The 11,848-nt window shown below is 40.3% G+C and overlaps 2 protein-coding genes across 3 annotated transcripts; one reads left to right on the top strand and one right to left on the bottom strand.

Moving 5' to 3' along the window:
• Positions 1 to 381: 381 nt before the first annotated feature.
• LOC5509205 (cysteine and glycine-rich protein 1) lies at positions 382 to 6,451 on the top strand. The gene is made up of 5 exons (XM_032378126.2): positions 382 to 534; positions 2,483 to 2,640; positions 3,195 to 3,424; positions 4,483 to 4,576; positions 5,332 to 6,451. The coding sequence occupies exons 2-5, from the start codon at positions 2,496 to 2,498 to the stop codon at positions 5,406 to 5,408; spliced, it is 546 nt and encodes a 181-aa protein (XP_032234017.2). The 5' UTR covers positions 382 to 534; positions 2,483 to 2,495; the 3' UTR covers positions 5,409 to 6,451.
• Positions 6,452 to 10,535: 4,084 nt separating this feature from the next.
• Positions 10,536 to 11,839, bottom strand: LOC5509211 (Rieske domain-containing protein). 2 transcript variants are annotated; one of them, XM_032378127.2, is made up of 3 exons: positions 11,650 to 11,839; positions 11,530 to 11,558; positions 10,536 to 11,353 (listed from the first exon to the last, which is right to left on the bottom strand). In XM_032378127.2, the coding sequence occupies exons 1-3, from the start codon at positions 11,798 to 11,800 to the stop codon at positions 11,084 to 11,086; spliced, it is 450 nt and encodes a 149-aa protein (XP_032234018.2). In that variant the 5' UTR covers positions 11,801 to 11,839; the 3' UTR covers positions 10,536 to 11,083. The 2 variants fall into 2 exon arrangements, with proteins under 2 accessions (XP_032234018.2, XP_001629756.3); XM_001629706.3 differs by having other exon boundaries at positions 11,530 to 11,564; positions 11,650 to 11,838.
• Positions 11,840 to 11,848: the final 9 nt, after the last annotated feature.

Genomic DNA, 11,848 nt, shown 5'->3' with positions numbered 1-11,848 from the left:
GTGACAAAACCACAGGTATTTCAAAAAATAAACAGTTGGACCACAAACCAAATGGCTGCTGCTTTACATGTTTTGGCTTTACCACATACTCTCTTCAGTTTACTCTTCTTTGTTTTGCCTCTTGCGGCTTTAAGAAAAATCTTAGAGGGCTGGCCTATAGCTTACAAAAACCTTGCCTCCTATTTCGAAATTTTGGTCTGTGATTGGGGAATGAAACAGTAAAACTGAAAGGTCTAATATATGTAATTTTGGATGCTTTTTTATATAAAGAACTAGTAATTAATTCTATGGACACAAATGAGAGCTTTTGACAATGCAAATAAAATTGGTTGCATGCTTAATTCTTTATTCATATGTTAATATTCTGGTGTTAATATGGAGTGTTAAAGGCAGGGGGCATGCCAAACTCAGTGGGGTCCTGGTGGGGTTCTTGTATTTATCACATTTGCGGGCATATTGCTCGGTCGGTGTGTGGGAAAGACTCATTTTGTCATTTCGTGATTTTCCATCACGCGTGTCTTTCAATTCACAAAGGTAAGCCTTTATCCACTTTCTCGAAATCCTTCTGTTAATGTAGAGGCATCTGGCTACATACGCTAACAAGATTAATAATTACTATGCACAAACGCTTGCATGACAATCTCAAACTTTGTTATACATTATCACTATAGCGATAGTCGTTATAGTTGATAATTCTTTCAGTGAATTTTATCCCACGTTTGACAATAAACGGAATCATTTGGCTGCAGAAGATGAAGATAGCAAGTGCCGCTTTCGCGCATGACTAAGTACTAGGCCATGATAAATCTCTGTCACAAAGGAAAGACATTGATATATCATGTTGAGAACTGTAAGCTCATGTTAGGGGGTTGTTAGGGTACTATTTAAACAACTTTAAGCATCATGTAAAAATGCAAACGATGGTCACCAAAGTTCAATTTTTATTTTCAAATTCCAATCATTCTTCTGTGTGTTAGTAGAGGCATCTTTTTCAGTAATTCATCTAAACTCTACGCGAATAAAAATCTCAACAAAAAAAACAAAGCAAACACTCTTGCCCGCCATTTAGCTATTTAGTGGTTGTTTTCAGGTTTTGACCAAGTTGAAATATTATCAGAATCTAGTGTACGTGTTTTGCTCTTGTTTTTATTCTTCAAATGCCTGGGGGAGCAATTCTTTATGTGGCAAAGAATGTTTAAAGCCAAAAGACTGAGGTTTTATTTGTGTGTGTGTAAATAATATCAAGATTGCAAATGCCTAAGAACACTTGGTGCTATTGAACTGTGCAATTATGATGTATACTACAATCATGAAATTGCAAGCTAGTTCAGAATGGTGCAAGCTAGATCAGAATGATGCAAACTAGTTCAGAATGATGCAAACTAGAACAGAATGATGCAAACTAGATCAGAATGGTGCAAGCTAGATCAGAATGATGCAAACTAGTCCAGAATGATGCAAACTAGAACAGAATGATGCAAACTAGGTCAGAATTGTGCAAGCTAGATCAGAATGATGCAAACTAGGCCAGAATGATGCAAACTAGAACAGAATGATGCAAACTAGGTCAGAATGGTACAAACCAGATCAGAATGGTGCAAGCTAGATCAGAATGATGCACGCTAGATCAGAATGGTGCAAGCTAGATCAGAATGATGCAAACAAGATCAGAATGGTGCAAGCTATATCAGAATGGTGCAAACTAGATCAGAATGATGCAAACAAGATCAGAATGGTGGTACACGCTAGATCAGAATGATGCAAGCTAGATCAGAATGGTGCAAACTAGATCAGAATGATGCAAACTAGAACAGAATGATGCAAACTAGATCAGAATGATGCAAACAAGATCAGAATGGTGGTACACGCTAGATCAGAATGGTGCAAGCTAGATCAGAATGGTGCAAACTAGATCAGAATGGTGCAAACTAGAACAGAATGATGCAAACTAGATCAGAATGGTGCAAACTAGATCAGAATGGTGCAAACAAGATCAGAATGGTGTAAGCTAGATCAGAATGGTGCAAGCTAGATCAGAATGATGCAAACTAAATCAGAATGATGCAAGCTAGATCAAAATGATGCAAACTAGATCAGAATGATGCAAGCTAGATCAGAATGATGCAAGCTAGATCAGAATGAATGCAAGCTTAATTAAATGATGCAAACTAGATCAGAACGATGCTAAGTAGATCAGAATAGATATTTTTTTATATAATACAGTATGACCATGGGATCTAAAACAGTCAGTCTGAGCTAGCAGGGTTCCGCGGAATGAAAATTTATAATTCACGAAATCATGACTTTGTTTTGTTGTTTATAATACTTGAACGTTATCCGGAATGTTAAAGAATCGTTTTTTTACCACTTTAAAAAATAAAATAGAATATTATCCTAAAATTTTTTTTTAAAGTCCAGGTGTAGTTCAAGGATCTATTCTGAATCTTCAGTTATAGTTCAAGGATGTACTTTGAATCTTCAGGTATAGTTCAAGGATGCCTGATAAGTGCCCCCGTTGCGAAAAGCCTGTGTATTTTGCTGAGCAGGCCAAAGCCAATGGCAAGAGTTGGCACAAGCCGTGTCTTACGTGTAAACACTGCAACAAGCGCCTGGATAGCACAAACCTGACCAACAAGGATGGTAAAAAGATATTAACATGAATATAACCTTTAAATCCAGAGTCAAACCTGACTAACAAGGACGATGCGCCGCGAAGTTTGTATTACTTTTCAATCCCCCTTTGAACGCCACCGGCGCCCTTATCATCCGCCTGCCCCCACCCCTACTAGTCATCCCTCTAGCCCCCCTACTTGTTATCCGCCTTCCCCCCTACTGGTCATCCGCCTGCCCCCCTTCCTACTAGTCATCCCGCTAGCCCCCCTACTTATTATCCGCCTTCCCCCCCCCCATTTGTCATCCGTCTGTCCCCCCTACTTGTCATCTGCCTGCCCCCTACTTATCATTCGCCTGCCCCCCCTACCCACTTGTCATCCGCCTAGCCCCCCCTCCCTACTTGTCATCCGCCTGCCCCCCCTCCCTACCTGTCATCCGCCTAGCTCCCTCCTCCCTACTTGTCATCCGCTTGCCCCCCTCCCCCCAAACCCTTACCTGTCCGTCTTCTGCCCCCCCTTGCTTTAGTAATATTGATTGTTATATGCATTTCCCTGATCTGCGATGTCTTTTTTTACTCTTAGATGAGATTTACTGCAAGTCCTGTTATGGAAAGGCTTTCGGTCCAAAGGGATATGGGTTCGGTGGTGGTGCGGGTACACTCAGCATGGATACTGGCAAGCGTGGAGAAATACCTTGCACTGCGCCTTTGATACCAAATCCTTTGACAATAGGGGGCCCCTGTGTACCGGGGGGTTGCCCGCGATGCGGGAAAAGGGTCTACGATCCAGAGAAGCAGGCTAGTTCTGGCCAAGTGGGTGACACCTTTATATACATGCTACTCAACCTTGACTTAGCCTTGTTTGCATCTGCCTTGTTTGCAAGTCCGTATGACCTTTTAGAATTGTTAGATCTGGTCGATTCTTTATATTTTCATTTTCCAAATGGTATGTGGTTCGTATGGATACTATAAAATGCGCGTTCGCGCGAATAACTCAAATCTGCAATTTTGATGTATCTTGGTCAACATTCGGTAAAAAGGCCGTGATTTGGAAGGCCCGGGTCCAGTCATTTGTGACGTATATCGAGATGTAAATCAAATTACTCAGAGAAAATATGTGCGCGCGATATACTAGTTTCCGTCTTCATGTCTTTTTAGTTATTGCTGAAGATCGTTGTGTGGTTGCAACTTTTACCCTTCATCTTTATATCTCAACCTGGTAGTCAAATGATTATTTAACTTCAGGAAACAAATCTGCAAAATTTAGCAGATATTTTGCAGTCGGTGAATCGTTTTTTTTTTTTTTTTTTTGCATTTTGCCCGCGCTGCATGTGCAATCAAGAATGGCGACATTCTCACGAGCGCGCACTGTTTTTGAAACCTTCAACAAAAACGATATTTTCTTTTTTCTCATATAAAATTCCCTGCTTTAAATGGTTTTCGTTTCATTGTAGATGGCATTGTAATACAAAACACTTCGCCAACATTTTTGTTTTATATTTTCCCGCCAGTATAGGAAACCATTCTATCGATTCAATCTCCTTTCGTGCGGCTCTGTAGAAAATTCAAATTTCAATCAAATTCAATTCCCTTTACAGAATTTGACATTTTTCTATGCTTTCTTTTGACCAGATTGCTATAAGTGAAAGGTTATAAGAACTATAAACGGTTCTGATATATAAATATTAGACCCCTGGTAGAGAAAGGCCTTCTTTGCTAACCTGCCCTAGCCTCCCTCGCAGGCGTTTTTAGGCAGGCGTCGCTCGCTCCCCCTTGAGAGGGAGCGAGCGACGCCTGCCTAAAAACGCCTGCGAGGGAGGCTAAACCTGCCCCGGGTTATATGGATAATATGAATGCTGTTCGGAATGTAGGTCTGGCATGCGATGTGCTTCAAGTGCAAGGAATGCAATCATCGTCTTGACTCCACCACCGTCAACGACCACGAGAGAGAAATTTATTGCAATAGTGAGTTTATGATCTTATTATTTGATGCACCCCCATTTATTGCCTCCCCTTCCCCACCTGACAGGAATCTTAGAAGAAATGTTCTCTCAGTGGGAGTAAAGTACCCGCTCCCCCGTGCGTAAAAGGCAAGATTTATAGACGTCTTTATTTTAATGAATTGAACTTAGACGATCTCGCAATATGATATTAGATTAGTCCAAGGCGTTTTATACACTAACCAATCACATTCATATGCTGCTCCGGGTTTCCTGGTCGTTTTTTGCTGTTGCGGGGACATCAACAGGAACTCGGAAGCGGAGACGGAAAAAAATTCAAAATTCCGACCCCGAAACCGCATCCTTACCGTCATGCACCGTGCGCTTATTCAACCTCCCCAAAATGCATCGCGGGTGTCTGGGTACGATACCGAGGATGATAAAAAACGGGGAGATGATTGCCTGTGGCGTCACAATTCTAAGCAGCCAGGAGCGAACGCCAGGGACTGGGACTAAGTTGATTTATCATTGCCTACATATACCACACCCTACCAGCAGAGCTTTTTCCTGTTAGATTTTTCCTCTAGTTTGTTAAACAAACGAGAGCGCGAAAAAACAGACTCGCGACACGGATAAAGAGAACTGATAAAAACAAACAGGAAGAAAGCTCCGCTAGCAGAGTACATGTACTGAACATGCCAGGTTACAAAATATGGTCAAGGCTAGTAGTTACTTTGTTTGCGTATTTTATTTATAATTTTTTTCCTTTTTTCGTTACAGGCTGTTACAAGAAGCTGTTTTGCATTAAAGGCTTTGGATTCGGAATTGGTGCTGGTGCTCTGAACTTTACACAGTAATGACAAACCCAAGATGTGAAAAAGGAGCCCATTTATAGCTGAGTGTGCAACACAGGGAGCCTATTGCTAGGAGCGTGCATGTGTATAAGAAAATGGTCAGTCTTATAAGATTCATTCGTACACTCATAATACCTACAGTATATCAAAGTTGTACGCTCCTAGTGATGGGCTCACTCATTAGTACCTTTAGTTTAAATCCACTCACGTACTATCACGAATCTCGCAATTTTATTGGCTCCCTTACTCACTATCTATTGAGCGGCGACAAAAGCGACTGAGAATTATTAAAATCGTCTTTTATTTGAAGGTAGTATGTTAGTGGATTTATACTATTAGACAATTTGTTCTCGCTTTCTATGAGCCAAATAGTCAACTCGGCACTTCGCACCTTGTTGACTATCTATTAACTCATAGAAATCTCGAACTCGTAGTCTAATTGTTAACTATCACAGTCGTATGCTCCAAGTGATGGGCTCACTCATAGTACCTCTATCACAGTTGCACGCTCCTAGTGATGGGCTCACTCATAGTACCTCTATCACAGTTGCACGCTCTTAGTGATGGGCTATCTCATAGTACCTCTATCACAGTTGCACGCTCCTAGTGATGGGCTAACTCATAGTACCTCTATCACAGTTGCACGCTTCTAGTGATGGGCTGACTCATAGTACCTATATCACAGTTGCACGCTCCTAGTGATGGGCTAACTCATAGTATCTATATCACAGTTGCACGCTCCTAGTGATGGGCTAACTCATAGTACCTATATCACAGTTGTGCACTTCTAATAGTGATGGGCTAACTCATAGTACCTATATCACATGTGCACTTCTAATAGTGACGCGCTCACTCATCACAGTTGTGCACTTCTAATAGTGATGCGCTCACTTATAGTACCTATATCACAGTTGTATCTCTAATGGATTCTAGTGGACAATAGGAATAAAACCCAAGCTTAATGGCGGATTTAACCCCATGTTGAGAATCCCTTTTTGCACGCATTTGATTTAGAGGCTAACTTCAATAAAGCAGGTTGAAATCCTCTTGAGAGCTTTTTATTGTATATGATAGAAAAGAGTTAAAGTACTGCAGGCCCGTACCTAGGGGGGGGGGGGGGGGGTGCACATGGCGTAAAGTCCTTCTCCGGTTCGCAAAAGACGTGCATTACCAAAAAAACATATAACAAATATGGGAGCCATCGATTGGTTTAGACGGTTGGTTGACTACGCGCTATTCCCAAACAAGAAAGGATTTTGGATTCGTGGAGGCCGCACAACAACGAATTTGGCTATAACGAGTCTTTAACTCTTTAATTCCATCGTTTGTCCTTCTATTCATAGTTTGTACCAAGAGAGCATAAGATATCTTATGCTCTCTTGTTTGTACATCTTTATATTATAAAAGTGTTTAGTGTGCCGTTCTTTCTTGGTTTCTTACCAAGACAAAAATAATGTTAACATTTTTCCAACCAAACGTGTTGGCCGATGGCCGCGAGTTGCAAGAGCAAAACGCGCGAAAAAGACGCAAGGTTCCCTATCCCGTGAGTGCAAACACAAAAACACAAAAAGTCAAATTATTGTATGTTTTAACCGTAACTGTCTGGGTTTTATAAAGAAAGCAATCCGGATAGTGCAAAGTGTATTCATTTCTATTTTTTTCACTGGGGAGTGTGTTGCGAAATTACGCAAAGTGTGCGGGCGGGCAACCCGCGCGGTGACCAAAAAAACTGTCGCATACCTATGGAGCTCTCGCGCTGGCTCCGCTATAAACCTTTCTAAAATTACGATTTTATAGTGTACAGAGTTAACGGAAAACATTCAATTTCGACAACAAAGCTCAATTCAGAATCGCTTGCTCTTTCTAAACAAATATAGAATATTTTGAGCTTACTAGGTTGACAATTTACTTGATTATTTGGGTAAATTGAAAACTGTCGGGCATTTAGTCCATTGAGGATCTTTCTTTCCCGACTGTCGGGTTTAGGGTACCCCCTTATAGAACCCCAATTAGGCCCGATTTTGGCCCTAAAAATACGACAAGCATCTCTATCAGGTCGACATGGGGGTTGATGTTGGTAGGGGAGGGAGGGTAAATGAGAGCTGATGATGGTGGATGAGGGCTGATGATGGCTAAAGAGAATTAGTTTTATCACCAAGACGTCATTCTACACCCTTGAGACGACAACTGCTATTCCCAACGAACCAATCGTGTGCCAACATGAATATTAATGATGGGAGGTGGTGATAATATCTGCATATCGTCTTCACACGTAAAGTGGAGCAAGCGACATTCTCGACCTAACACGCTAAAGTCAGGTAAGTTATTCTAACTATTTACCTTACTTCTTCGTCTGCTTTTCAAGTTTTATATTGCTCGCACTGGGGCGCCTTCTGTTTAAGTATTCTCATTACAAATTTTGCAAAGGCGCAATTGACCAAAACGTAAACTATATAAACTTAACTTAATCTCGTAGTCGACTTTTGGCCAACAAAAATAACTTTCCATGAGTCATGATTATGTACCACTATAACTTTGAAAATTATTTCTAAGAATGCTTGTTTCACTAGCTAATCAAATCGGCATTCGACTATGCATATTCGTTTGATGTTTCAACAATTCATAATGTGATAATGCAGCTCTTATGACGAGCGAAGCGATAAACGACATAAACGAGTTCGTGTTGATTTGGGGTATGGCTATATATTACTAAATATAATAATACGCATTTTGAACGCTTAAAAGCCTTAAAATACTAATAATTCGAATATAATAATTTATTTGTATATATAGCGCTTGTCCACTGGTTAATTTTCATTTAATGAATCTGTTTCACTTAAGGTTTCGTTTCCAGAGGACATCAAATAAGACTTGGATTCTATAAGGCCTGCGCGCATTTTTAATCCATCTATAGCAATTTTGAAATTATGTTAAGCGTTTAAACCTGAGAAATGTAAGGTTATTTGTGCCATAAGGATATCAATACTTGCTTAGAGCCATAGAAGAAATTTAATAACTTTGGCAAGGTTTGTCATAACATGAGCGAATTTATGGGGGGGGGGGGGGGGAGCACATTCACTTTGGGGTGCCAATGTAATGTGATATAGATGAGAAAAACGTTGGGCGTTTGGGGGACGGCTTACCCCTCTGCCCATGCTTACTCCAGCAGCAGTTGCGCGGAGGGACGCCTTTCCTTCCTGGCCTTACCCACTCCAGCTTCAAGTGCTCTTGTAAATCTGGTATATTCCCAAGCTACAAAAGGCTGTAGAGGGCTACAAAATGGGTGACAAATTTATTTATTTTATTTTTTGTAAAAGTTTGTTTTCTGCCATCAGCAAATCCCAAACACATCTCATTACAATAGAAACAAAATGTTCTATACAATAAAGTTTTTAGCTATCAAGTGCAGCTATTCATTTTTTATTACATGCTGTCACTGTTGATGGTTCAAAATAATGTCTAACCCCCAATTTTAGAACTCTAGATCTGCCCCTACATAAAGGGGCAAAATGATGTTTCCAAGGCCAGAGGTGTACCCAGGATTGGCTAAGGGGGGTGGGGTGCGCAGTCATATGAATCATATGGAGAAAGCATAGTATTTGAAGATTCCATTAGAAGAAATGACCCAATGGCCGCCAAGGGTGGATGTGTGCACCCTGCGCGCCCCTGTTTACGCGCCTGGAGGCATAGAGAGGGTGTGGTCTTATTTCAAATGAAGGGGAATGAAATGTTTCACTATGGGAGATGACAGAGTTTGGAAGACAATGGGTAGGCTTATTTTTCACTTGCATGTCTTGTAGCATGCCTCAGTTTGGAAGACAATGGGTGGGCTTATTTTTCACTTGCATGTCTTGTAGCATGCCTCAGTTTGGAAGACAATGGGTAGGCTTATTTTTCACTTGCATGTCTTGTAGCATGCCTCAGTTTGGCGGTGGTGAGAAGTGTCCAAGGTGCAGCAAGACAGTGTACAAGGCTGAAGAACGGTTGGCTATAGGCAAGAAGTGGCATAAGTCATGTCTAACTTGCAAATGCTGCAATAAAAGCTTAGACAGCACTAACCTCGCTGACAAAGATGGTAAGCTTAAAATTTTGGATTGTATGTATACAGGAGCTCTCAATCTTCCCACATTCTTGAGGAGTTCATAATCTCCCCACATTCTGGTATTTTTTAGCAAGATTAGCTACCCTCCTTCGCAGAGCTTTCTGTGTCCCTTATTTCCTTTAGCGACACAGGGAGCAAAGGAAACAAGTGAAACAGAAAGCTCTTTGCAGGAGGGTACAGATAAGCCAGCCTCTTTTCAGGGCTGTTATTGTTCTCATATTCAATTAATCAACCTCTACCTACGACTGTGAATTTTAGCTTTCAATTCAACAAAACAAAACTGACAGATGGATTGAAGTAATATTTTTCTAACTGCGAGTGCATCCTCATCATGTCACTCACATGACAAACCACCATCAATGCAGTTTATTGACTTGCATGCTATTGAAATAGTTGGCTCAATAAAAATGCTGTGATATTTATATCATAAAAGATGATTGCTCCTACTTATGATGTAGTCCTTTCTGTGAGTTTCAGCATAAAGTTTAAGTGAGAGTAATAGCTAGATGTTAGACTTTTCTCATAGGATGGTACAACCCCGCCCCCTAAAGGAAGAGGCCACTATTTTAAGTCATATTATGCAGTTGCCACTCCTATTAAAGTGACAAATTTCAGTGATATATTAAGGCTTGTCGTTTGGGGCAAGCTTGAAAAACCATGTATATTTTTCATAATAATTCTTATCCACAAATGAGAGATGCATGACTTACGGTCTGAACTCTTGACCCAGCTTCCCTTTTTGGAGAATATCTAGTTATTATACTTTTCATACGTAACACCATTGTGGATTTGCTGATGGGGAGATGGGTTTGCGGGTTTGCAGTAAAAAAAAATCTATGATTTGTCAATTAATTAGTAGGAAAAACCTCTTCTAATGGTATCGTTCTGTTTGCAGGTGAGATTTATTGCAAGGGATGCTATGGCAAGAACTTTGGGCCTAAGGGCTATGGCTATGGTGGCGGTGCTGGGGCCCTGACTAACACAGGCAAATAGAATATTGTGCTAATACCAACGGCTAAGGCGTCTACTTAGTAATACCATAAGAGTACTTTATTACATCAAACAGCCTCAATAAATAACTAACAAACTTTTTTGGGCTGGATATGACCATATTTTGATAACGGTTTGGAATAACTTTGAATAAATAACTTAAAATTGATGTCATTTTCTTTTGATGTCACCTTTCTCCCTCACAGAACAACTTATTCTATTTCCTTCAAGAACTTTATTCCTTATTTCTTATTCCTAAATGGATTTAGCACCCTTTTTAAAACTGGCTTTTATAGAATAGACTCCTGGGGCATCTCCCTCCCCTTCCACCTTCTCATTATGTCACCCTGTTCTGCTGACCTCAAGGCCCTTGGTACCCAAGGACGATGCCCTGTACACAATAAAAGACAATGCAGCCATGTGTTACGATACCACTGCCATGGCGACTTTAACAAGCTGTTCAAACAGTCCTGTATTTTCATCATCAAATATCTCGGCAAGCTATGAGTGGTGTATAAACAACTGACAGGCCTGGGATTCTGGAGAAGGGATATAATAAATTTTTTAAAAAAAAACTATTTTTTTTTTACTTAAGTATGTTTTTCTTTGTTGCTTTAAAAGCATCTGAGGAATAATAATCCGAGTCTCTTGATTGACTTGTATCTGATAATGCCACATAAACATCATTTCCAGACACTCTTACATGGTGAGTTCTCTGCTTTACTCCCTTGGAGCACAGCTTGGGAGGTTTACTGAAGTCCTTTGGGTTAAATGAATAGTAGAGTCCTTCACCAGTTTCTAGAACTATCTTGTATTTATGGTAAGGGCATATTATGCAAGCCTTCCCTTCAACCTCCTGAAAAACACAAAATACACAAAATATGATATCAAACAACAAACGTTTTTCCCGTTTCATTTATTCAAAACAACAGAAGAAACGATAACATAGCAAGCGAAGGTATCTTCTTTCTTCAGAATTTGCTGAATACTTGAAAATCCAACTAGATTCAACTAGATCACAAGTGTCATTACCTCGATGTCTCCAAGAGACAGTGGTCCACCTGCATCTTAAAACAAACATTAATAGAAAATTTGTATACTTACTTAACTTAAATAACTTTAAATATATTGAATGAATTCCACAATACTTACGGTAGCAATAATGGTCCAGTGCATGGAATCCATCATTAACGAAAAATACTGCAATTACCCTCCCCATCACGGAACATTTAACCTTTCTTCTCTGTGCGATTTCTTGTTTTTTCCCTATAAATACGAACTCCAATGCATTTTCATCCGCCATATTTACTCATCTGTCAGCGGTACAGCAGAAAAGCCGCGCTAGAGTGGA

This window comes from Nematostella vectensis, chromosome 4 (genome assembly GCF_932526225.1).
Source record: "Nematostella vectensis chromosome 4, jaNemVect1.1, whole genome shotgun sequence".
NCBI lineage: Eukaryota > Metazoa > Cnidaria > Anthozoa > Actiniaria > Edwardsiidae > Nematostella > Nematostella vectensis.
The sequence above is the reverse complement of the archived record's forward strand: the minus strand, read 5'-3'. Positions and strand labels throughout refer to the sequence as shown.

Excerpts from the sequence above, each read along its gene's own strand:
- LOC5509211 (XM_001629706.3), bottom strand. The coding sequence starts at position 11,800 with ATGGCGGATGAAAATGCATTGGAGTTCGTATTTATAGGGAAAAAACAA. Across the intron at positions 11,565-11,649 it reads ACTGGACCATTATTGCTACC|ATGCAGGTGGACCACTGTCT; the intron begins GTAAGTATTGTG and ends GTTTGTTTTAAG. Across the intron at positions 11,354-11,529 it reads TGTCTCTTGGAGACATCGAG|GAGGTTGAAGGGAAGGCTTG; the intron begins GTAATGACACTT and ends TGTGTTTTTCAG.
- LOC5509205 (XM_032378126.2), top strand. The coding sequence starts at position 2,496 with ATGCCTGATAAGTGCCCCCGTTGCGAAAAGCCTGTGTATTTTGCTGAG. Across the intron at positions 2,641-3,194 it reads AAACCTGACCAACAAGGATG|ATGAGATTTACTGCAAGTCC; the intron begins GTAAAAAGATAT and ends TTTTACTCTTAG. Across the intron at positions 4,577-5,331 it reads GAGAGAAATTTATTGCAATA|GCTGTTACAAGAAGCTGTTT; the intron begins GTGAGTTTATGA and ends TTTTCGTTACAG.